We start from the raw sequence: 26,493 nt of genomic DNA, 5'->3' as shown, positions 1-26,493 counted from the left end.
GCACAGAAACTCTGACCCGAACCAAGATCAACAACTCACAACACACACACACACACACACACACACACACACACATGCACATGCACACGCAGGCACGCACACACACACACGTTAACATGAGCAGCAAATATTTACCTTTTTGAAGTGGGGCAGTTATACTTGGGGTGAGCAAAAGTCCAACAGCAGGACAGGAAATCTCAAATCTCAGCTGGAAGTGGCGTTTGAGTTTGTTAACTGGTACGTGGAAACACCGATAAACCGAGTTAGTTAAACAACGTGAGCACCGAATATTTTTCACGACCTGAAGCGACGTGCTCCCACCGTTGGCAGGTGATCTTGAATGTGGCATCCTACATCAGCAGGGCAGCCGTAGCCTAGCAACGCAAAAGAGTGAGCAGAGGCAAAGCCGCCGCAGTTTAAATGACCCGCCATATTGAAAAGTGTGTTTGATATACACCGAGGTGCCAGTTTATCAGGTAAGCATAGCTAAAACTAACCCAGTCTGACACACAGCAGTCTTGTGATAGACCATACCTTCATGAAGGTAAATAATGTTTAAAGAAAATAAAAGTTTTGTTTTAGAGAGGTGTTAATTCAACTTTATGATCATTTCGTGTGTGTGGTGCTGTTAAATGTCATTATTAACGTTAGTAACAGTTAACGTTGAGGTGTTTCTTTTTGTCAGCCTTTTAATACCCTCACTGATGGGTGGTCTAAAAAAATGGCATACAGTTGAATCCAAACCTCTTTAAAAAAGTTAAGAACTGAACATTACTACATTCATGAAGGTTATAGGCCTCTGTAATGCTACAGTGTGACATTATTGGGTGTAGCAGGCCATCAGTTGTAGGCTATGTGAACCATTTATTGGTTATTGTAATAACTTGTGAAAATGAACAGAGCCATCATTAATACTATTAGTTGCACCAGTGCATTTTGTACTGTGACAAAAAGGCTGACGTCTTACATTTGCACCTCAGAGTGCTACACTGACAGTAGTTCAACAAAAAAATCTTAAAGCTATGTCCGTTTTGGCTTTTCGGGAGCTTTGAACTCTCAAAGCTTGACCAATTTTTGATGCTGATACCAAAATTATATAACATAAACCTTTTTCTTAAAGATCTCATATGTGCGCTGAGCAGGGTTTTACAGCTGAAACATAAACTTGTCGGTGCTCTCTGGTGGACAGACTGTGTCATTGGGTCACTGTTTCTGACTGACCTTAAACAGGCTACATCTGTCACATTTCTGTCCCTAACACTGGGCCTTCATTGACTTGATAGCAGGCGTTCTGGTGGTGGAGGCATCCTCGTCTCAGTTCAAAGATTGCCTCTTTGGCCCCCTTGATCTTACCACAGCTCCATCAACTGACTCCTGGTATATGACCTTTGACCCTTTCCCACTCCACACAGTCTCTTGGTCAGGGTCTCTGCATTTCACCAATGCACTGTTCCCCACCGTTGTTACTGTGTTTCATGGGTCCTGTCTTCAGGGTGCCAGCAGAGATCTGAAGGTGTTAAATAGTTTGTGGTAAGTCTCTCTGTGACTTGAGAAAATGTAGAAATTTCCATTCTGGTCATAAGGTTGGTTGAACCATCTCTAACCAGTGTTTGTGGATATTTTTTTTTTTTTTTGCAAGTTGTTTGCCCAACACAAACACAATTTGATCCAGTCTGATCATGGGATTTCCACTCTCATTAAAGGATATTTTTGGTTCCAGCTGACTTTCTCTGTTGGAAATACTGTCATTCTTCCTGCTTCATGACCCAACAACAGATGTTTTGTGTCCACGCAGCTCGGTCAGCAAACATGTCCCTAAAATTAGCTGGGCTATAACTATATATGTGTTAAAACGTCTGAGAATGAGTCATTGAATTGCTTTTTCCTGTTGACACTGTTGATTGCACCAATGTTTATTTATATTGAATGTCCAGTAGCTGTAATATTGTTTTGCTTTGGTTTATTTTTTTAACCTCTTTCAATTTTTTTATGAGGCCATTATGTTAACAGCAAGTGCTAGCTGTGCAATTGAAATATTATATGTACTGTATCTTTAACCTTACTGTGCATTGTGATTGAAAGATTATATACTGTATGAGAGAAGGCTACCAGTTATCAACTATACATCAAGATTAAAGCTTTGTATAGATGTGGGTCTTGAGAAATGCCACTTGAAATTGAATACAGTACGGTAATAGCAATTACTTTACACTAAAGTGGTTTAAAAGCAAGGGGAAACAGCAGTATAATAACACCATCAGATGTAGGTACAATCCCTCATATGAAGGGCAATTTCACCTACAAGACAAGCAGAGATTAAAATCACTAAAGCATGTCTGACTGCTGGGAAAAGCTGGCCGTGTTTATCAGTTTTCAAACCTCTACATACCTGACTGACGATAATGAGATGAGGCGCATCACTTGAAAATGAGGAATGAGCTCTTCTCATTACCTGGACGAGAGAGACAGAGAGAGAGAGAGAGAGAGAGAGAGATGCAGAGGCCAAGAAAGTCTCTGAAACAGCTGATTAGATTACCCTGCTGGGGCTGTGTTGAGACTTTAGGCTGTGGCTGCCACTCACCTCAGCTGCCCTTTCCTGCAACTCTGGTCTTCTCTTCATTACAGGCTCGGGGTCCAGTCCCTGCAGAGTAACACCTCCCCCTGTAGGATCAAGGCAGGACTTCAACCTGGAAGCCTCAAACGCCTGGCTGCATCTCACGAAAGGCTTCTGAGGTGAGCAAACCTCCACGGCACATGTTTTGAGTGGATTATTTTCTTTCATATCACGAGGAAAGAAATCATCATGATTCCTGCAGTAGGTACAAGACTGCTCAGGAGACAGATGGTGCCTGTTTTATACCTCTCATGTTACAATTTTTCCTCGTAAAAGCTCATTTGAAAAACGTCACCGTGCATCCCATAGACACCACTGATGCATGATTAGTGTGGAGAGCAGTAAGGGCGACTAGAGAAAGAGCAAGATTCCTTTACAATTTATAATTTTTTTATTTGACTAAAGCAACTTTGTACCTTTGGGGCAGCTCAATAAACTCAATTTCAGTGGCTGCTTTCATGCAATTTAAAATACCACATTTTTCATGACAAGAAGGAAATTACATTTTGAGAAATTAAAGTCTCCTGCAACACACTGCATAATACTCCTCAGCAATGATCGGTGGGTAGTGTGTGTTGTGGCCGCCTAACACCAGAGGGTACACAAAAGTCAGGTGCACAGAAACTTGTCAGGTTTTATCACAGTCACTGCCAATTAATGTCAACATCTCAAAAGGTCTTCCAGACTGACTCATGTTCTACTTAAAAATGTCATTCACGTTCAGGAAATGACAGTGAAGCAGAGTCCAGAGATGAACTGTACACTAGTTTATTCATTACTCAACAATAAAGAGCTTATGAATGAGTCTTCATGACAACATTACTTTTTTCTTTCAGTCCCCAGTTAGGTAATAGCTCAGGCAGGTTGGATTGTGAAATGAAACTCTGCAATTTGTTTGCAGTTCAAATGTCCTGTCAAGTGAAAACCATCCTCCATCATGAGATTAGTAATTGTTCCAAAGCTTGTTTTACAGCTTCACTAGCCCTGTCATGCATGTAGTTGATTGCACAGACATTTAAATTAAAGAGCACATAAGAGGAAACAATAAATCTTCTTGTTCCGTTGACATTTATAATCTTATAATGGTAATCTAAGTATATATTGTTATAATGAGAACCCGTGCTTTTCTGCTGTCACCTTTTAGAAATAAAGGCAAAATGCCTTTTAATAATCCAAAAATACAGATTGTAGTATGCAGTTTGATGAATAGGGAAGTACCTTACCCTATCAGGAGAGAAGCAGAAGGAGATGAATGAAGATGAATCAAACTGAAATGCAGTTTATTCATTACTTTGATCTTTTATTTAAGGTTTTGGTGGTCAACTAATTGGAGTCAACAAAGATTAAAACCTTGAAAATCCTTATGGATTGATCTCTACTCTTAAAATCATGAACAGTTTTGTGAACAAACTAAATTAATTGAGAGAACAACCACAAACATCTCCAACCGTGTTCTGCAGTCGTATAGCAAAACTCACCTTGCAAATTGTATGTATCTTTATAGTAAATCCAGTTTTTGCCTGTTATTTGCACAATCCTCTCTGTCCTCTGAAATGTATATGCAGCAATTAAGAAAAGTGAACAAGCAAAAATAACACACACAACCCAGGTATGCAGGGGATTTAACGTTTTGTCTATGAGCTGGGTGATGGCGGCAGGTTTCCCTTCCAGCAGTCTGTCAGTCTTGGCTCTGAGCCACCTGTGAGTCAGGTAGTGCAAGTGAGGACAGCTTGGCAACAATACACTGAGATACACAAGCCCAGGAGATGCAGTGGGATTTGAGAGAGCATGTCGGTCTCTGACCTGAATCTGTAAGAATGAATTTCAGTATCACATTTTTTTCTCAGACACATTACAGGTCCAACAAAACCAGCTAATGTAATGTTAAATTCCTTGAAGATGGAAGCTAGCATTTTCAGGGGGTTTTGCCTTTTCATGGTGATATTGTTTCTTTCATTGGCACCTAGTAGGTAGGTGTTATAGAAGTGGCAAACATTTTGCCGTCTTATTTTCTGCTCCATCATTGCAGAACCTTATTCGTTGGAAAAATGAACACCAGAGCCCCGATAGTCACTCTGGCACATAGCCAAATACAGCACATATCTGATAATAGGCCCGCCAGTATGCTCATGGTACGCTATGTTAGCAAAACAACTGTTAAAAGAAACATCACAAGAACCACAAAGAAGGCCTGAAGACATGCAATGATACAGTCTCTCTCTTTTTAATCCATCTCTCTGTGATAGAAAACAAGTCCCAAACAGAGACACTTGGATAAGTTAAGCAAACAGAGTGACACCCTGGCTGCAGGTTCACTTTGGGTCACGATTAATATGTGGGAAGATAGAGAGGGAGAAATTGCTTTGATAATCTTTCATTATCACTGGGGTCACAGCATATTAAAGCGTTCTGCTTAGAGCAGATTGGCAGCTGCACACACTGCGTCTCATCCCCACCAAGCTGCAGTACAGACTGCTGTAAAGCACATCCGGCGTCACATAAGTTTTTATAACGTTGGTATTATGTTTATGTATGTCACAACAATTTAAATCCCCACATTCAGGCTCTCCACTCCATATTATATGGATTTGTATTGTTTTAGTACAATGCCTCAGCTACAGTTTCACTCACTTCCAGCCTTACTTTAGTAATATTCTGTTTTCAGTTTTGTAATGTAATCATGTGTATTTATGTTTGAGTGAGTAGACCAACTTCAGTTAGAATTTTCAGTCCTTTGGTTGTGTTATTGTGCATCAGCTTTTATTCATTCATCATTTAAATATATTTATGTATCGGGAATATTCATGTGATTACAGACTGACAATGCACAGTCAGTAGTTTAAACTCACTGAGAAGTTCTCCTCCGGCCTGCAGCTGTGCTGGAATGAATAGAAGAGCTAAAAAAAGAAACTTTCTAGTGCGGAGATACATGTGATCGTATTAACTCTTCACACATCAGGACTCAATACAGAATGATGGTAAGCAACTGTTTAAGGGGATGCACATAATTAACAACTGTCAAATGATGAAATTGTCTTTACCAGAGACAAGAGAAAAGTAAATAAATATGTGGTTTTCATGGGTGAGCACTAGTTCATCATCCGGTAAATGCTGAGAGTAACCTATTCCTTTTACTGGTTGGACAACAGTGTGTCTTAACCATGAGGAGCTGTGGGTTTGTAACGTTTTAGTTTTCGCATGCATAGTAGGTGCAATGGCTGACATAAATCTGAGATGGTAGGAAACAAACTTCAGATAAGTGCACTACTCATTTTCATACATATTTTAAAAGTTGTGTTTTCTTCATATATTTGCATTAATAATTAGACAGAGAAAAGTTGAGAATGACACTTGGATGTGTTCTTCACTTCTGAACAATTCTGAACAACTAACAGAACTATGTTCAAATACCATCAAATCCCTGTTTCTCGCTTACCTTCTTTTTATGCAGTAAAGGAGAAAGTAGGTTTACAACATTTGTACTTGAGGCCAACTGTGTATTCCAGGTTTATTTCCATCAGCAGTGTCAGCTCGGGACAAGGCAACAAATCTTGCGGAAATGTCTTAGGGGAAACAACAAATGTCTGGTTTCCCTGAAATCATCCCCTTGTTTACAATTGGCCTTCCGCTCACCAATCCTTTGTGACTCACGGCTTCACCTTCACCTCGTGTAACATCCAAGATTTAATACTCTATCCGCATTGGGAGATAAGCTACTACAGCCAACTGTTGCAGAAGTACAAGGCCAACAACATCAAAACAAAAACACTCTCATTACTGAAACAGGAAGTAATCCATAAAGCACGTGTTGTAATAGAAAAAGGGTTGATCCTTTTTTTTCTCCTCTTCCTAGAAAAACCTGATCCTTCATCTCTTCCTACGAAGGAGCTTTGCTCACTCACATCCCTTCCTTAAATGTAATCTGCTCTGATTTTATCTGTAAGAATGATAGTGTCTGTATTAATTATTTAGAACTCCATTAAATTGATTAATGACATTGAACAGGTCTCTCCTTGTGTCTGCAAATGTTTACAGTATGTATGCAGTAGTTCACTAGTACTAGTAGTGCACTCATTTAAATACTTATTGGGAATATGCTTGAACTCAATGCTGAATTCATTACTGATTAAGTTAAGGTATACGTTATCCATTATTGATTTTTCTGCATTTCCTAAGAACTAGAAGCAGTGGGCCGCTACTGTGCAGCGCCTGGGGACCAACTTCAGATCTGAGCCAGTGCCTTGGTCTCGGGCACTGACTGATAGATCTGCTGATTATTTCCTTGATTAACTGAATAACCGTTTTGTTTATGAAATGGTGAAAAATGGCTATTTGCCCAGAGCCCAAGGTGGCATTTTCAAATTGCTTGTTTTGTTCGACAAGTCCAAAAGCCCAAAGAGATTCAGTTTACTGTCGTATAAGATAAAGAAAAGAAGCAAACTGTGGTATTTATCAAGCTGAAATCAATGAAGTTGTTTCATTTCATACCAGCTCTACTTCAATGTTGAATGAATCTTAGAAAATATATAAAAAATATGTTTTTTTAAAATTAAACAACCCCACTGAATGTGAGTGTCCAACATTATGTTGTAGTTTTTCTTTTTTTTTACAGTTAAAACTTTATGAGCACTTTATACCACAGTATAATTCATTCATTCAAAATGTCACATTTTGTTCACTTATGTAGCATTTGGTACTTTTGCACTGCACAAATACAATATGAATCAACTGAAAATATTATAATAATAACATAACATGTTAAACTGGTTATTTCAGTTACGAAGGTCCATTTGGTTATGAAACTCTTCCAGATGACAAAGCTCGTTCACATATTGGGGTTTTGTTCCTGTAGTTTCAGGATTGTTCACTGGTTGGTGGCAAACATCTGTCCCAAACCACAGAAAAGCCACTCTGTACTGGACCTCTTAAAATGATTTCATAGTAAGCCTTAGGTTGCTGTCACATAAGAATTATTTGTCATAGTGCTGCTGGAAGTCAGTGAGACAGACATTTGCATTGCAGCGTATGTGAGGGACTCATTAATGTGTACATTTTAGCTTTGGTTGAGATGTAGATGATACGTGTGTTGATATTTGAGACCTGCAGGATGAACGCTACATCACAATCTGCATTAACAAGTAGTGTTGCAGATGTTAATTCTCTGAATGTACATTTTCTGGTATCTGGCTCCCCCTTGTGTTCAAAGCAGCCCACTGCAAAAGTGGTTACTTGTTAGTGGCATTACTGATGCATTAAACCAAATCAAGAACATACAATAATTTATAATATATAATGTTGCATGATTTTGATAGTTCTTCTGTCATGAAACACCCTCATTGCAAATACTTGTCTTATTCTCTTTGTTACAGCAACTGGACTCGAGTTTAGTATACTAGTATGTTTCAAAATGGTCATTTAAGTTGTGTCCTTCCAGTAAAGTAAAGCCAAAATGGATGCATGGTTGAAAATATATATTCAAATAATCTCTTTATTCATTCTATATAGTTGTACACCACTAAAGACAGTGATAGGAGCACACAACGGGCATGAACATTTGTCAGTTATATAGAGGAGGGAGGAAACTTTGCAGATTTTTAATAAAAATAAGAACATTTTTCTAAATCCTTGTCGCTGAAAGTACATCCAGAACAGAAGAAATAAGACGGTATGTGCCAGATTGACTTCTTTCACTTGCTATTGATGTTTTATTCTGTACAGAGGGACAATTTGTACAAAATTAATCTAGATATATAACACTACATGAAACAAGGTAAATCATATATACAATATTAAATGAATCATATAGTACAGGTCACATACAAAAGGACACTTTAAGTTATCATGTTTTGGAAATAATATGTTAAAATTAAAAGATCTGCAAAGATCCTGCAGAAACAAAACAAGCCACCAAATCATTTTTAAATCATCTCTTGTTATCACAGGTGACTTGTTTTTCAGCACTAAAATAAACCTCAAAAATCTCTTGACTCGAACTCATAAAATCCATTAAACATCTCTCCCAGCAAGCAGGACTGTTTCATAAATGCAATGACCTCAACAACAGAAATCAATCAGTTTGGTGAATGGCATTCCTCCAGGGTAAAAGGTACATGTTTAACATGGTAGTTTTAATTTACATCTTTTTGCATTCAAGCAAATACAGTATTAATACAGTTAACAAGCCAAGTCACAATGTCAGTTTATTTTCAGCATCTGGCATTTCTGTGGCCATTTGATACCAGTGTGTTTCAGCGTTGGGCATCCTGAATGGCCAGAAAAAAAAAAAGTATCCTAAACCTGACATCCACGCTACTAACCTCCAGAGACAAGACAAAGAAATACAACACATCAAATATGAAGAACTCTAGCAGACCTCTTAAGTTTAAACAATGGTACTGACTGGAAGATATTTTCCAACAACTCCCTCACTAGGAGGATACATTATACATAACCCGCAAACCCAACACCTGAAATTAGGAATGGTAGCAACACAAACATGCCATGCCTTTAAATTTGAAGGAAGTCAATGGTTTGGTAGCTCTCATCAAGTAATTTGCGTGTTAATCATTTGATGTCAGTATGTTAATAGCTACTGAGGTTACCGGCTCTTATGTTTGATAATAAATACATTTCTGTTTTCTTTAATTATAGAGGAAATTAAAATCTTTAAAGCATACAGTACCAATACACCTTCATGCTCTTTAAAAAGAAACATAATGAGCAAAGGTCCTAATGTAGTAACGGCTGCTAAAAACCGTTAGTGAGTGGAGTTTTTAGGTGAGACGGTGCAGATCTGTGCCTCCTCTCATTCAACAAAAACTAATCTCTGATTATATTTCCTTTTTACAAAGATAATAATCCCTATTCATTTTACAGTATATATAAACCCAACACTCCACCATGAACATCCCACAGTCGCCCTCCTCTTTTTATTCAATATGCAGCCGCTATATGCAACAGAGGGCTCTGCTTGCTACATCCAAACCCTGGATATTGCCACTGCAACAAAGGTAGCAAATAAATACAGCTTTCATTCAGGTTCATCCTCGTCTACTACAACTCAAAAACAGTTAGTACCATTGTTTGAACGGTCTAGGCATCACTATGGTCTGGTTTTCAAATATTGCCAATGAACATAAGGAAGCAAGCATATAAAAGAGCGGCATATGGCACAAAACAATAAAATGGAAAGTGTCAGATGTCCACAGGACAACTTCTCCTTTCCTCGCCATCTTTCCTGGACATTGCAAGGCTAAGGACAGGCCTCAGTTTGGTCTGGTGTGCTAAACTAAAACAAAATAATCTTTCAAACACCAGTGAAAAACAAAAAGGCAGGTGTCCCTGTTAAAAGTCACAGATACAAACATGAAACAAACAAACAAAGAACACAACGGTCTTGGCACTGACAAGATGTCCGTTTGAGCAAAAAAATAAAGAAAACATACAACAGACGACAGGAAAGTCTTGTCTTTCATCCAACAAACAGGTTCTGTTTTTGTTCCCTTTGAGAGAAAAGAAAACCAAGCAGAGACCAAGAGACGATCCTTAGACAGTGTGTCAGTCAGTTCCTATGTTTCCATGTCCTATCCATTGTGAACACGTTTGCACGAAGGAATGAAGGAACCAGCGCTGTGGCGTCCGTACTCCCAGGTTCCACATTTACAGTGAGCGCACAGGGGGACGGGGTGGGTGGAAGGTGAAAGAAGGCAAGAGGAACGGATTGGGGAAATTATCGGGAGAACACACTGAATGTGACGAGGGCTAAAAAGACACACAAACACACTCCCGCTCCTCTCCAAATAAAGAAAAAAAAAAACCTGAGAAAGAAGAAATCTGAGGGAGGCGGACAAAGGGCGCTTGCACTGGGGCAGCAGGAATGAAGGAGAAGTGAGGATTTCTGGGTAACTCATGATAGCAGGAGGGATGGAGGGAGCCCAACATGGGTCGCCAGTGTAATTCTGGCACCTGGGCTAAGAGGATGTCCATGGCTGTCGAGGGTAGAAGGGGCAGTTGAACCAAGAGCCGGCAGGTGGCGGGACCTAGAGTCCATCGTGGGTGGTCAACATGTCTTCAGCTCTGCGGTGGGACTCCAAGGCTTTTGTGGTGTAGATATCCTGAGGCAACTCAGATTTGCGTCGCACCATGGGCCGCTCTTTCCGCTGGTCCTGCTGCAACTAAGGGGAGACAAGACGAGTTCAATTATAACATCATGGTCATCATCTTCTGTCAACATGTCCCTGTTCTGATCATATCTTTTGAGATGAAGCACAGCAGCTCGAGCACAATTCAGTTACATACATCAAAATCTAATTTACGGAGGGAAACCAAGACTGAGTTAAAATATGATGTACTGAGCCAGTCAAACGTGGACAAAAATCACTTTACAACTTTAAATAAAACACACAACATAAGACATCCTGCGCTACATTTATGGAGCTCCAAAGTGATCAAAATTGAAATAAATAATACATTATATGGTAATTAAATAAATAAATTGTGTCAAATATATATATATATATATATATATATATATATATATATATATATATATATATAATATATATGACCCAATAAACTTAAAATTATTATATCAGTTGACTTAGAATAATTTCTTAAATAAAATTATTTATCACTGAGTTTTTTTAAAAGTTTATTCTCATTATATTATAGTTTGTATTTCAAAATGCCATTTTAAATTTCATGTTTTTTCCCTAATGATACTTTAATTTCATTTAACATTTCATTTCTTACCACTTTTCCTAATGTCACTTTTTATTTATTTCAATTTATCATATTATTGTGAATTACTGGTTTATTATTATATATTTTACACAATTTATTATTCAATAATTACATATTTTTTTATTATTTATTATATAATATTGAACACTTTGGGGCACCACACTACTTAAACATGCATGTGGAAGCAGGCACAAAAAATTAAAGTTCTTGATTCCAGAGTTTAGTCCATGGCCAGATTTGTGTTGTTTTTAATTAGTAGTTTGAGATTTTTTATTTTTTTTTATTTTTTTTAAACAAAAACAAAAGAACATACTATAATTTACACAGAAAGTATGCAATAATTACTGTAGTGCAAGTAGATTTACACGCTTTGATAACACACAATCTATTAATATATAGGGTGATTATAGGAAAGATGAATAAAGACAGAGAGAAAGTCAGGTTTACCTGAGTCGCGCCCTCCTCAACTGTCTTTTTTAACCTCTGAACATCTTCTATCAAAGGGATATCCGTCTCCATTGCTACAGGACTATTGAGGTCAGAGGAATCAACATACATAGAGAACTATGTTGAAAACAAAGGGAAACAAAAAAAACAAAAAACACAAAAGGATGGAGAAAAGACTTTCAGTCGCATGCAAAGAAGAATGAATCTAAACTAATTAAAAGAGGAAACTCTGATCTATTGCAGTTTAATATGCTTTAGTTGAGGTGTAGGAATCAAAATGATGCATGATTTATTGGGATTTACAGTTAATATTGACCATAAAAGAGCAACTGTGTCAAATGATAGTCAATCAGTTGCTGGGGACAGTAGCAACAAGTCCAAACTAAATCTTTTATGGCACATACATGTTGCACTGATGTCTTTTTAAAATGTTTATTCTGTTGTATATTTTAAAGCAATTGTTTGCCATTTTGGGAAAGAGATACCATTCTCATTTCTGTACTGCAACTACTGTAACATGCCTAGAGCAAGACCGGTAACAAGGGGAAACAGCTAGCCTCTGTCCAACAATAGCAAAACATGTTTGCCAACCCCTCTACAGCTCACTAATAAAAACAATAAAACATTGTAGAAGTATAAAGGTGCTGTTTTAAAAAGGGAGGTTATGTGTCAGATATTACTTAGCTGGGCGCAGTGACATCCTAGAGTCTCCACTAGTTGCTGGTGAACCTCACAGTGACAGCCTCGCTGCAGGAAGTTACTGCATCCCGCCAAGAATTACACTTTATTAGATTTTTATTCCCTTTGGCCAGGCTAGTCTTTTCTCCCCTCGTTCCCAGTCTTTGTGCTAAGCTAAGCCAACTGGCTGCCGGCTGTAGCTTCAAATACTTCAAATCAAATACTTCTTCAGAGGGACTTTCAGAGATGTCTGATTCAACCACTCACCACAACTAAGCACATTATTAGAGCAGGACCACTCATCAAGATCTACCAGCAGTGCAATTTGGAAAACATTAAGTAACAAGTCTATGAACAGTATGAACAAATAAGAGTCTAAGCAAACTCAAATGGGATATGATGGAAAAAGGAACTACAATTCTTACAGAAAACAAAAGACACTTATTTCTTTTAGTTAGTTCTACACACCCACACACACACACACACACACACACACACACACACACACACACACACACACACACACACACACACACACACACACACACTAAAGGAAAAAACAGCCATATTTGAATGATTGCACACACTCACCTGTGGATTTGACTTGGCGAGGTTCTCAATCTTGATCCAAGCCTCTTCACGTTCTTTTGACTTTGCCTTCTCTCTGTTGAACAAAACACCAAACCTCAGGTCATCAAATCTGTTCCACTCCAACGATAAATGTGAAACCCCGGCGCTGCTGTAGCTGCAGTGTTGAGGTTGATTGTAATTATGTGTCACTCAAGACAGATTTTTTTAAAAATGATTTATTGAACGGGAGTAGAGTCTGTGGTGCCTACTTGTTTTTCTCAGCCCTGAACTGCTGTGTGCAATCATCAAAGAGCTTCTGATTCATCTCCATGAAAAGCTTCAGAGCATTGTAGATGAGGCCATGGATGGTCCTGTGAACACAAACACACAAATCATTACAAACACAAGCAACATTGCTGTAAAGACCAATTTCGTCCCCCAGCAACAAACCTAAATTAATATCATGGATTAACAATAAAGTAAAATATATGAAAAATGTCCTTTTTAAAATATTTTTAGATTAATATACATCATACAGAAAGTTGCTGATGACGTTTCTGTTAATTAACTAAATGTTTCAACTTTATAATTAAAAACTGAGATATTAACGTAACTATAATAAGTGACTGAATGACTAATGAATCATGTATAAAATGGTTACCTGTAGCAATAGGTACAATCAAAATGCTTTATAGGTCATAATAAACAGCCTCTTTTATGCTAAGTACATCTAGTGCAGTCTGTAACTGATGTGCAGGAGAGTACATTCTGTGACCATGCTCAAATATCTACACACACACTTGAGAGATATCACTATGTGAGCTATTGTGTCAGGCAGGTGTTACATCCAGTGTGAAGTACAGAGCTTTTACGTACATCAGCACAGTGTGGACAAACTACAGTTGAGTCTCTTACTTGTTCCAGTGGGTCTTAGAGTTGCGGTACAGAGCAGGGAACATAATCGGCAGAATCTTCGCTGCGTTGTCGCTGATCAGACTCATGATGTACTCGTTGTTCCAGTAGTACAGAGCTCTCTCGGCCACCTACAGAAAACAAAACACCTCAGTCAGGAATGTACTGACACCCACCTCCACTGCACCTGAATAACCTGAGTTATGAAGGTACGGTTGTAATTGCCCATCGGGTACCTGGAAGTGTGGGCTGGACACACACTTGGCCAGCTGTCTGAAGAGAGGCTCTTGCACTTTAACAAACTCGGAGGGCTCGATGACGTCCAGGATCTCTTCCAGCTCGTTGAGGAACATCACTTCCTTGGGACTGTGAGTCTTTGGCCAGTACTTTAGTAGAGCCATTACCACCTGGTGGGATGATGAAGAAAGATAATGATCACCAACCAGAGAGGAAAACAGAGAGCAACTTTGGGGGTAAAAAGAAGTAGAAAAAGCAAAAAAAAAAAACTGCAGCAACTTCAAATTTTAGCAGCAGGAGCTTCAGTAAGCAGTATTATGGAAAGAGATGGAAATGATTGAATATGACATTTTGTTTGACATACCGGCTCAGTTAGAGTGCTGTCCTTTTCTAAGAACTGCACCACGCAGTAGGCCAGCTGCAAAACACATAAACAAATACAATCATTAAACTGTCAGAGCGTTTTAATTTACGCACAAGCAAACTAAAGGTAACACGGTAGGGTACATGTGATGCCTGAGGGACAGACTGGCTGCAACATGTAACACCAGTTTTTCACTAAACCTGAACATAAAGCAGGTTTGGACATGAATATCTAAATACATCTTTAACAATATTTGACCTGTAAATTATATATGTGCTATATCTCACTTTCCATACAGATTCTCACACTTCATTTTGTGTTAAACAGACGCACCTGTGGATGGTAGACACTGAGTGATTTGACTTTGTGCAGAGGCAATAAAACCTTCAACAGGAAAATCTTGTGCTCTTCTTTTAGTGGTAAGGCAAATCCATTGATTATGCTAAGAAATGAACACAAAAGCACAACCATCAGAACGCATGAAAAGAAGGAGTATTAGTGTGGGACTGAACAGCTAATAATTAGGAAACTTTTACATTTAAGACAAACATTACATTCACCAAAGCTTGTAACTTTAGCAAAGGGCCATACCTTCCAAGTATTTCCAGTAGTTCAGCTATACCGTTATGGTGCTCTGTCTCATAGATAAACCTGCAAGAACAAACTTTTTCAGTAGCAATACACAGACTCTGTATGAACTATCCAAACAAATGAGTCAGAAGTTGACCATCTATCCTGGTATACACGTTTAAGAGCAGTGGGAGAACAGCACTGACCTATAGAAAATGTTATTGATCTGTTTTCTTATGTACGCTCTGAGTCCCAGGAACTTTCCATAGATCCTGTGGAGGGTAGTTTTGAGGAAGTCTCTCTCTCTGGGATCCTCACTGTCAAATAGTTCTAGGAGCTACAATGCGAGAGAGGTCAAATGTTACCGTAATGACAGCAAACTGTATCTTGTAATTTATTTTTTACAGTCTAGAAAGTTTGCCAAGAATTTTCCTTTCTTACCTGCATAACAAATTTCTGGTCGATGTATTTCTTCGCTATGTTAGGCTGAAAGTCGGGCGATTCTAAAAACCTAAGGAAAAATTCATAGACGAGCTGCAACAGAAACAAGAAAAACACGAAAAGGAATGAATGTTTGGGAGGAATTTAAGAGTTCATAATGTTCACAAATGCTCCAACACCAAATACACCAATTTAAATCGGATACAGACGTGAACATAAAAGGAATCACACAGCAAACTACAGAAGTGCATGCTTCCATCGTGCTGGGAGGCTCCTCTAGGTGGAGAATAACCAGTTATAAACCTCTCTGTGCAGATGATTAAATGATTTAAATGTCAACCTGGAGGTGCGGCCATGCAGCTTCAAGTGTCGGCTCATCTTCCTCTGGGTCAAACTCGGCTCCAGTAGGGTTGGACGACGGAGGCAACGTCCTGAACATATTCACTGCGAACTGGAAGAGAAGAAAAATACAAAATGATACCATGTTTATTCCACTGGAGAGTACGCTGTTTAACTTGACTTCCTTTTCTTGTTTTAATAACCCGAAGTCAGAGTTTGTAGTGCAACCTCGCCAATGCTAGTTCTAGTCTAAATAGGTTATAAAAGTAAAAAAAAAAAAAAAAAAAAAAACACACCCAGCTAGACCTCGACTTCCTGTCAGAAGTTTCCCCACACTTGAATAAATGTTTACTGTCATGACACATGGTTAAACCAACAGTGAAACCACATCAGTAGACTGCACCTTGAATTTGGAGAACATCTCCAACGCAACAGATTTTTTAATTTGCCTATACTTTGCTTGAACAATGCACCGTTTTAGAACAATCCATGCAATTAAAGTACTGGCAGCATTGTGGTTACCAGTGTCTCCTTTGGGACAAGTCTGCACACAGGCAGTTAAGTTTGCTTAAAGCTTGATTGTAAATGCCGGTATCATATAGGAATGCAGCTCATTTATTCAGTTCCTACCTAGTTCCTTGTGTGAAATGATTAGGAACTTTCTGCCAATTCGTGATCAAAATCAGTGAAGGAAATACAAAAAGTATGTGTAGTAGATGCTTGAGTCTGTAATACATTTAACTAAAATTTTGCCATGTTTGCAAGTGTCTATGAAATGCCCTATCTTAGGTATTCTAAAATAATTTTTCTTTTTAGGTTAATGTTAACTTTGTCCTTGTAACTGGCCTCCAAGGGTTTGAGCCCACAATAATCCAAGTGTGTTGTGTTTCTGGTCTCTCACAGTGTCAACTGACTCCCCTGTGGGCTGCTGTTCCCTGCCAGGCAGATCATGGGACAGTGCAGGTGGCCTACTAAAACACTAGGAGCCTTGTTTGAAAAGACAGGCTACAAGGTAGATAGACTGTCTGTGCTGTGCTGTGCTTCAACCCAGAACAAGGCTGTGAAGATGACTGTGCATTAACTCCACAACAGAGACTCTAAATGGAAATGTCATAACTGTGATTATAGCAATAATGCTGTTGGCTTTGATGATGAAGAGTTTGGCATTAGTGGTGAAGAAAGAGTATCTCACTAGACTACAGTGTTTTCATCATATTTATAGCTCAATTTCTGTATCTCTACACAGTAAAGATTGTGAATAAACACACTGAAGATTTGTAAGAAGATACATCTATCATAATAATTTCCTCTTCTCTGCTGGTGAAGTTCAGTTGCAAATCAAATATTAAGCAAATTTTCCTTTAGATTTCAAAATTCACACAAATTACTATTGCTTCTAGTGGAAAATTAATCATTAACCACATCCTGTCTACCAGTGGAGAGACTTTCAGCAGCATTACTCAAAATTAGTAAAAGGTATTTAAAAAAAAATAGTTCTATAAAAATGGTGTACACATCCCTGGACAAAAATGTGTTTGTTTTATTTGAGGTGAAACGCAGGTGAATCATCATTTTCCATTTTACCTATTTAGAGTTACAGTCATGCCAGCGGCTCTGTCAGGCTGTACTTTGAGCTAAGTGCTAACACCAATATGCTAACATGCTCTCAATGAGTGTGCTACCATGCAAACCCTGGTGACATGAACCCACTGTATAATCTGTGCTCAACTCCTACCGCCTCTGTCCTGCAGCCACAACCTGGCCTTAATTCTCAACCCAAATTTCACCCTCGTCTTCGGCTTTAACCGCAAAACTTAACCGCCTCCGCCTCTACTGACCATGTGCACCACCTCCGGGTAGATGGGCTCTGTGATGACATTCCTGTTGTGGGTGATGTACTCCACCATTTCGCTCAGCGCCGCCCGCTTCACTTCCTTCCATTTTAGGTCGCTCAGCGGGTCGGACAGGAAGTCAAAAAGAACGCAGCACTGTCGTAGCTTCTGGATGAAGAGCTTCTCCTGCTCTGCGGGGGCCACATCTGAGGAGACAAAGAGGGAAAAAGTGAGGTGATGTGGGCGAAGGAGGGGAAAAGAGTCCAGGGACGACTGAATGAACGACCACAAGGGGAGTACAATGTGCAAGGCGGCCACGCAGCGGTGATGAAATAAAGCAGTTGAGAGTATTGGAGAAGGGAGCCATGTTCAAAGAGTGAGGGGTCACAAGAGAAAAGAGGGGGCGGTGTAACTGTCGAAGATGTCAGTTAAAACAGCAATATGATAGAAAAAGAAGTACAAGGCAGCAAGAGAGTGATGAAGACTGGCAAATGAGTCATGAGGACTAAAGTGCATTGAGAGAAAGGCTGAGATGGTTAGAGCCCAGGGGGAGGATAACGACAGAGCTGAGTGGAGGAGCAATGACAGGATGGAGAGGGAGAGGAGGATGAAGGATTTGGGAACTAGGTGAATGGTCACAGTCTAGCCATTGACACACACAAACACACACACACACAGAAAAAAAGGAAGATATTTTTATAAAAAGAAACCAAGCTATTTAAGTCTGTCATTATATCTGTCCATGGTGGTTTGAGGACTTCCTGATTCGCTTCATTTCCACCCGAGCACTCAAGAGCACAGGCTTGTAAACAAACAATCTCTGCCAGAGTCAACACTTCACACATGACAACACAAAGAGGAAACATCCATTTTGGTAACTCTTAATTCCTACCTGCTCGTGTGGTATAGTAATAACACACAGTGACACCATTATTATCTAGTTATGAGACACAACTTTGATGTTTGGTTTTATCTTTGATAGTCACATTTGAGGAAAATCTAGACATGTTCGCCAGCGACCCAAACAACCACTAGTATGGTGCAATTCATTAAATTAAAAAGTAAATGAGGATCTGAACATCCAAAATGCACAAGGTTGATTTTTTTGGAGTTGCTTTATATGATGCTATAAACTGTTTTAAAGGGGAGAGTTGAGCATTTTGTCTGATGTACTTTTTCACTTTCATGCTGAGAGTTAAATAAAATTCACTTTCATGCTGAGAGTTAAATAAGATCTCTGCAAGAAAGGAAATAGGAGTATTTATCAAGAGTTTAAATTACTGCTAAAAGACCAGTACAAATAATTGCTAAAAGGGATTTACACCTGCTCAACTTTAGTTTTCTAAAGAAGAGTCACAGTGCAAACTCTGGAGCCAGTGCCACCTTTGTCAGTGTAGCTCTTTCTGCAGACACAATCAAGTTTGTGGTGTTACATAGTAGTACAGTAAAATGCAAATAAGGCATTAAAATTACATTTCACATTAACATCTGCTTCCCCTTTATAGATTATCAAGTTCCCAATAAAACAGACATGTTTTTAAAAGATCGTTATCTCAAGTTTCTTCCCTGGACGACCTGATCTAAATCCAATTCTGTACAAGCCCAGCTGCAGCTGTAATAAAATAGGCAAATTCATAACGTCAACGTACACCTGCGCTAAACTCATGTGTGGGTTAATTTAACTGACAGAAGCAGCTGCATGCGACACAGATAAGAGGTCTGTCAGATCAAGACGGTCTCATTTGGTTGATAGTGATTTACAAAGCACCAACAAAACATAAGACATAAATGTGGTTAGTCTTCTAGACTCATATTTATGATTTCATTAGTGTCTCTGCTGGTAACCTTTTGTGCAGCTGACAGAAGATGAGGTTAGGAAGATACACGCACACAGCACATGACACCTACAGCAGCTTTACATCATGGTTTTTCTGCAACCAGAGTGGCCTCTGAAGAAGAAATTCTCTGAAATCAAATACTAATCTACCACTATAGTACCAATATATCCACAGTTACAATGCAACTGAAGGGTGTAAGGTAGGGCAGTGAGTTCATTCCATTCATATAATCTTTATGTAACGAAATATATGAATCCATTGTCTGTGGTCTTAAACTTCAACAAGTCAGAACAGTAGCCAAATGCCATGTTTCCTATATGCCATAATTATTTATCAGTAAAGGGCGTGGTGTTAACAATGAGTTGGCACTGAGGCTCTGGGGCTGTCTGCACATGATGAGGTCGTTAGACTTTATCAGATATATATATATATATGGCATATACGTCAAAGGGAAACAAACTAGATGAATCTTATTCCTCCTCCATCACCGTACTGTAACCTGTGGGTAGGATACTTAGCAAATACAGAGATAAGCAAATCAAGCTGTGAGACAAATCATGAGTTATACATTTGGCACAGGGTTAAATAAGGAAAAAAATAAATAACCAACTGATGACGGCAATCAGAGCACTGCAAACATGCTATGTGAATGCAGAATATGTATATTTAAAAAACACATTACTCTCAGATAAACTAATTTGGTTTCTAGTTATGTTGCTGCCTTCCATCGTGTTTTAATTATACTGACCAAGTAATGACCAATTACACAAACTGGCATACAATATATACCCCAATTCAGCCATGTAGGTGGTCAATAAGAAAGAAAACTTTAATACAGACACTTACAGGAAAATAATAGGCAGCTAAACCTATTCACTCCTGCCCTAATTTCAACTAAAGTACACAAAGAGTAACAAAGGCCATGGTGAAGAATAGAGAAGGACACACACACACACACACACACACACACACACACACACACACACACACACACACACACACACACACACACACACACACACACACACACACACACACACACACACACACACACACACGCTTGACATTCTTGCAAATAGGCAGATTCTAGGTAAGAAGAGAGATATCCTATTCAGACATAATGGAGACTTGGCTCGGACACACACACGCACACACACTTCTGCAGTGTCAGTTTCAAGTCGGCCAATTTATCTTGATGACAGTGAGAGGTTGGGAATTCCAGGGGAGAGAGGGTAAGTGTGTGAGCGGCCATTATCGGCCATTCCCTTAAAGATTTGACAGCCAAAAGCACTGTCACTGTCACAACAGGAAAACACTGCGAGAGCCAGCACTCCTGATTAAAAACACATAAGAGGCAGAGGTTCATCCAAGATATTTATCATCTAAACTTTATCATTTTTATTATGCAGTCAAATCTACTAGGGATTGTTTCCAAAGTGTGAGGCCTGTTAGGTCAACTGAGGTGCACTAGACGACTGGCACAGCACCAGTGAGGAGAAGGATCACATTACCAGTTATTCATTAGTGTTTATTTCTATTTTCAACACTAAACTCCGCAAATTGAATCACCTCCCTCCTTGGCACAAAGTTTGCGTTTTAACACATTTTGGAATTTGTACTGGTTGTACTGGGACATGAAGCCGGACTGGAATGTGTTGCCATGCCTTGCACCCCTGACCGTGTCAGACTTACGTTGCTCCCATTACATAAGTCTGTCTGCCTGCGTTATAAAGTTTCTGTACACTCCTAAAATACCCCAGCGGGTTGTTGTGTAACAGATAAAGGCCCAGTGTTGTGATCCCAAAATTGATGTTAACCACAATGTGACCTCTATTAATGTAACTAACAGAAGCCCTAAGAGGGGAACAAGCATGCGCATGCAAACACACGAGTATCAAGTCTTGTGGAGAACAGAGGAAGATTTATCTTAATGCCCCCTATTCAAAACAAAGATAATAAATAACTGGAGTCACATTGGAACCACAGTCTCTACTTTTTGTCTGTAAATGGGTCAAATGAACAGATGCTAGTCTGGAGTTAGAACTGGTTTGGCAATCTGCTTTATCGACAGTATGTTATGATCAATGTAAACATCGACTGATTACTATTTATAGCTGGGTAGAGGGGCAGCGTGTTGCACTTTTGAAGGCTTATGAGCGACTAGGTTGGACACATTTATTCATTGATATGGTTTTGGTAAGCAACAGCTAAGAATGCATCCAGGATATATACAGTAGAGCAAAGTTCATGCATTATTGACCAGGTGCTGTTTGTGAATAGTTAAAGATATGCATCATTGCCACACTTGCAATTGCACTGCAATTTAGAGGCTCCCTTGTGACTAATAATGCAGTGTCTGTTATTAAGATGATGTCTTACGTCTCAAAAGAAACGGACAGAGAAAAGGAGATTCAGAGACCCTGTTCACACAGTCTGAAAGGTCTGATGATCATGGCTCTAAATAAAAGCATGAATTGGGATGTGAAGCCTGATTGTGTGTAGTGTGAATGCAAATGCTTCAACCACAACGCTGAAAGAGCCACCTACACATTTGCGTGTGTGAAGTTTAGAAAAATATCACAAACAAAGCGCATTTGTCTAAACTTAATGAACATAGATGCCTGGTTTTTAAGTCTAGTACATATCTGTGTATGGTATATCCATGTACAAATAGACATATATCCATTTATGTTGGTTTAGTATTAGTTTAAGTTTCCCATGTACAAAATCTAATGTGAAAAGGGAAGGGACTCTTACATTTAATTGATACACATTCAGATGGCGGGTATAATCTGTTTCAACTGAATCCAGACACAAAGTGGAAAGGATACAGCACATCTGGTCTGAACAGGGAGAGAATGATAGAGACAAACAAAGAGAGGAACGAGAAAGAGGCAGAGAGAGTCTGATTGTTCCCCAACACTGAGTTGTCATTCAAGGCAGTCGCCTCTGTGGCTCAATAGAGTGTAATCAATAATTGCCCGAGGCTTCATCTAACGCTGGGCTGCACCCGAGTACAGTGGTAACAGGCTGGGCCTTTCAAACATGACTGGGTACATTGTACACACATTAAGAGGCCGAGCCGATGCTGTAATCCTAAAACATTACTGCTATGCTCTGACAGAAAAAAATTAAAAAGACTAGGCCTTATTGACAGCAGTGCTTTGTTGACATAGATATGCAATTAAGATACACGTTCAGATTTAGTCTCCTTGCCTAAGCATGTCGCTGACAGGAGGGTAACATGGGAAAAGGGTGGGGAGAGGGAGAAGGAGAAGGGGGCTGCTGCTTCTTGCTGCAGAGCAGTGGCTGTCTACAGCCTACACACTGTGACCAATTTGTGCCCAGATGAACTGGACTGTGACAGAAAGAGCTGGGTCGGGATGGAGAACTAAGAGGAGGTGAAGAGGGGAGACGATATTTAATTCCTCTGTAGCCTCTGCTCAAATGTTTCATAAACAATTACACGCATAAATACGGAAACACCATTGCACTCAAACACATGAAAAACTAAAAGGAGAAGACCCTTCCCTAGGCTATGACCTCACTTCCTTTGACATCACTAGCTTGGCGGGGGGATGGGCAGAGAGAGCAGCTAGCTAGTAAAACCAGATTTTTGTAATGTAGCTCCCGTGTCTCACAGCAATGCACACAAGCCTTAAAAACAACAACAACAACAACAACAACAACAACCCCCTCGGTTCGCTTTCAAACGCGAAAGAGCTGCTTTCTATAAACCACAGACACAAATGTCTTATCTCAGTCGGCTGAATGCTGACTAACCAGGCAGTAACCAGTGGAGGGGAACAGGAGCACAGCAACACACAGCTCTCTCTCTCTCTCTCTCTCTCCTTAATTCCCTAGGACAATACAGGAAGAATAATTCGTCCGTACGTACCTCTGAAGTGCATAAGAGCCACCGGCTGAAAGGGCCCATTGGAATTAGGTGCATCCACAACCATCCTGTCTCCAGATTTATTGCATGTCAACATCTAAACCTCAACCAGGAAGGCGATCCACTCAGGGCGAGAGGCCAGCCTCCATTTTAGCACAAAAGCAGATCAGAAAATGAAGCTCTGCTGCTGCTGGAGGGAACTGGCTAGTTAGTGATGTAAGCAGCGAGGGAGCCAGCTGATTGGCCGAGGTCGGGCGGCTCTGGAGCAATCAAGGCAACGGCTGCCGGGAGAGAGGGAACGTGATTGGCTGAGAGGAGGCTCAGGGGGCGGGACATGCATTGGAATCTTTTTTTTTTGGTCCGGCTCCTCCTCCCCACTCACTGGTCTCTGGTGACGCTCTGCAAGCCAGGCCCTGCTACAGATCTTAGATCAGATTGACTTAAATCTTCTCCACAGTTTAACCATTAGCAGGGTTTCGAACATAATCTGATTTAGGATAAGCAGCTGGAAAATAACTTAATCTAAGTGTGTTTAGAGAGAGAGAGAGAGAGAGAGAGAGAGAGAGAGAGAGAGAGGCCCTGGCTGAATTTTCAAAGTCTTTCATTGTTTCCTCCTGTCATCTCTGCTTGGTTCTTTATCAAAGGGAGGTGTTGGAGAGGGTCAGAAGGGGCCCCTCAAATCTTTGGATTCAAGAACGAAAAAAAACCACATGGGTGGCTGAAGACAGGGCTGTAGGGGACTTAAAGTTCGGAGCTCTCAGCAAAAAACAAAAACAAATAAATTCTGTAAAAAAAAAAAAAAAAGCTGCGGTGTTCCTTACACAAGATGAAAGAACATGTAAATGTGTGGTGTAGTGTCATGAATCAAAAAAATATATAATAAGAAATCGACATAAATTGGATGTACTGTACACACTTGGTACTCCAATGAAAAAAAAAGGATGAAGGTGGCTTTACATAATCTATATGACTCACACATTATTCGGGTCAATGGCAGAATTTGCTGCATTATACTCTGAGTGGCGTACATGTGCGTACAAAATTAGCTGTAAACAGGAAACGAAAGCAAGAGGACAGAAAATTAAACGATGCAGCGCAGGAAACTGCTGCAGCTCCAAGCAGTATTTAGCTGCCTGTCTGAAAGTTTATCTCATGACTTTACCATCAATATCATACACTTTGTCATATATGACACGTTCAATGATATAGAGGTTGCAGACTAACCCCTTGGTGAATGATTATTTCAAGAATCTGTAGACCAAAATAAGTCCAGCTCCAAGGCGGCAAACGCATAATCTGCATTTCATCTTTGCATAATGAAGTAGCATTCCCTCGTCTCATGTGATTTATCAGAAGACACGAAGTGAAACCACATTTGCACCCACAAGGCCAACCAGGGTTTTTCATAACAGTGGGGCTCCACACCACCTTCACAGTCATATCACAGCCATTTAATAACAATGGGACTGTGCTGTCTTCCAACAACAATGACAATGTCAGACGATTATCTAACTTATTACTAATTAGCCCACCAATGAGGGTCCTGCCACTTACTAAGCACCAAATTCTAGTAAAAGTTTGAGGTCTGAACGCCTTTAAATGCATATCATAAGACATAAATGCATATGTATTAAAGACGCACGACCCAATGATATATCTGAAATATTCTGGGAAGTAAAAAAAATGTTTTTACAGGTACTTTCTGCCTCAGCAGGCGTAGTAATAACTTGGACTGTTGAGGTTATTTCCACAAAACACAGAGGTATATTTGGACAGTGCAACAAGGAGAAAGAAAAAGGAAGAGAGGAGAGGAAGGCCAAGTGTATCAGTAAGCAGTTCTCTCTCTTGGCATTCTCTCACTGAGGGGCCAAAGCCTCTCCAAGAGGTGCCATTACATTCCACAGCCATGACAACGGGCGGCGGTATTTTCTGAAAAGCTGCCACTTACTTCCTACTGGTTTGACAGGCTGGGGTAGGAGTGTGCACGGGTACAGGCATAGCCCAGAACTAGACAAAAGTAATATTCTGTATTTTTATTATTGTCAACAAACCCAATGAAAAAAGACCAAAACTGACATGATCCTACTAACGAGTATTGTTTGTGTGGCCTGATATGTCCTATTCCTCTGTGCAACATTGTTGTCCAAACACAATTATAAAGACTATTGCACTGGGTGATGCGTTCCTTCATTACCTCTTTGTAGTTTATTTTGAGTCCACATACACACCACCCTGATGCTGCAAATACTCATTTACACACAAATGTATATTAACCTGCGGTTGAAAATAATCCCTAAACAATGCACTATTTACTGCTCTTCGAGCAATGTTGCTGACCAGCCCTTTTTAAACATGAAACAATATGTATGCAACCTGTTGGGACATCTAATCTCGCAGCTGAGCGCCACAGGCCGGGGCAAGGAAGCCAGAAAGTGTTGAGAGGTAGACTAACACATTGGTCTTTTCACAGAGTAATTCAGGCAGCCTTATTGTTATGGCCACAGTTCAAATAAAAAGACCAGACATTATACCAAAATACATTTAAAATTCTCAACTTTTTACTCTAACAGCTGACTTTTACAGTATGACAACAGAATTCCCATTTTCAGCCAGAAGGTGGCAGCACAGGTTGGGGCCGTTTGTGCAACAGTTATCTGTAACACAAGCTCATCACTAAATGTTTCACTAACACTTGGAACAACGTACTGTTTACCCTTCTTCATCAAACATGCATTATTGCCCCGCTGACAAAATTTGGTTCACAGCAGCAAAAAAGGCTCTGTCAACTGCGGTCACCTGGTATAAAAAGGGAGATAAAATGTCTCATGTTTGTTCCATAATCAAGATATTTGTGCCATTTCATTTGATGCTGTAACGCAGACATTTATAGTCCTACATCCCCCCCCCCCCTCTCTCTCTCTCACACACACACACACACACACACACACACACACACACACACACACACATTCAGAGAGAAGCCTGTGGCAATGAATGACCATTTTGAGATGTCT

The 26,493-nt window shown here is 39.7% G+C and overlaps 1 protein-coding gene and 2 long non-coding RNA genes across 5 annotated transcripts; 1 reads left to right on the top strand and 2 right to left on the bottom strand.

Moving 5' to 3' along the window:
• Positions 1-76: 76 nt before the first annotated feature.
• LOC127357539 (uncharacterized) lies at positions 77-17,755 on the top strand. 2 transcript variants are annotated; one of them, XR_007882276.1, is made up of 3 exons: positions 77-476; positions 2,626-2,733; positions 16,818-17,755. It is a non-coding gene; the product is annotated as an uncharacterized LOC127357539 (long non-coding RNA). The 2 variants fall into 2 exon arrangements; XR_007882277.1 differs by lacking the exon at positions 16,818-17,755 and adding an exon at positions 6,468-6,633.
• LOC127357545 (uncharacterized) lies at positions 2,000-2,695 on the bottom strand. Its single transcript, XR_007882278.1, has 3 exons — positions 2,582-2,695; positions 2,390-2,452; positions 2,000-2,298 (listed from the first exon to the last, which is right to left on the bottom strand). It is a non-coding gene; the product is annotated as an uncharacterized LOC127357545 (long non-coding RNA).
• ppp2r5ca (protein phosphatase 2, regulatory subunit B', gamma a) lies at positions 8,085-23,673 on the bottom strand. 2 transcript variants are annotated; one of them, XM_051389761.1, is made up of 14 exons: positions 23,483-23,673; positions 17,753-17,952; positions 15,916-16,026; positions 15,576-15,668; positions 15,341-15,471; positions 15,156-15,215; positions 14,898-15,006; positions 14,565-14,618; positions 14,200-14,370; positions 13,967-14,094; positions 13,321-13,422; positions 13,073-13,145; positions 11,804-11,920; positions 8,085-10,788 (listed from the first exon to the last, which is right to left on the bottom strand). In XM_051389761.1, the coding sequence occupies exons 1-14, from the start codon at positions 23,574-23,576 to the stop codon at positions 10,654-10,656; spliced, it is 1,578 nt and encodes a 525-aa protein (XP_051245721.1). In that variant the 5' UTR covers positions 23,577-23,673; the 3' UTR covers positions 8,085-10,653. The 2 variants fall into 2 exon arrangements, with proteins under 2 accessions (XP_051245721.1, XP_051245731.1); XM_051389771.1 differs by lacking the exon at positions 11,804-11,920.
• Positions 23,674-26,493: the final 2,820 nt, after the last annotated feature.

Source organism: Dicentrarchus labrax, unplaced genomic scaffold (genome assembly GCF_905237075.1).
Source record: "Dicentrarchus labrax unplaced genomic scaffold, dlabrax2021, whole genome shotgun sequence".
Lineage (NCBI taxonomy): Eukaryota > Metazoa > Chordata > Actinopteri > Moronidae > Dicentrarchus > Dicentrarchus labrax.
This window is presented reverse-complemented; position numbering and strand designations above follow the sequence as displayed.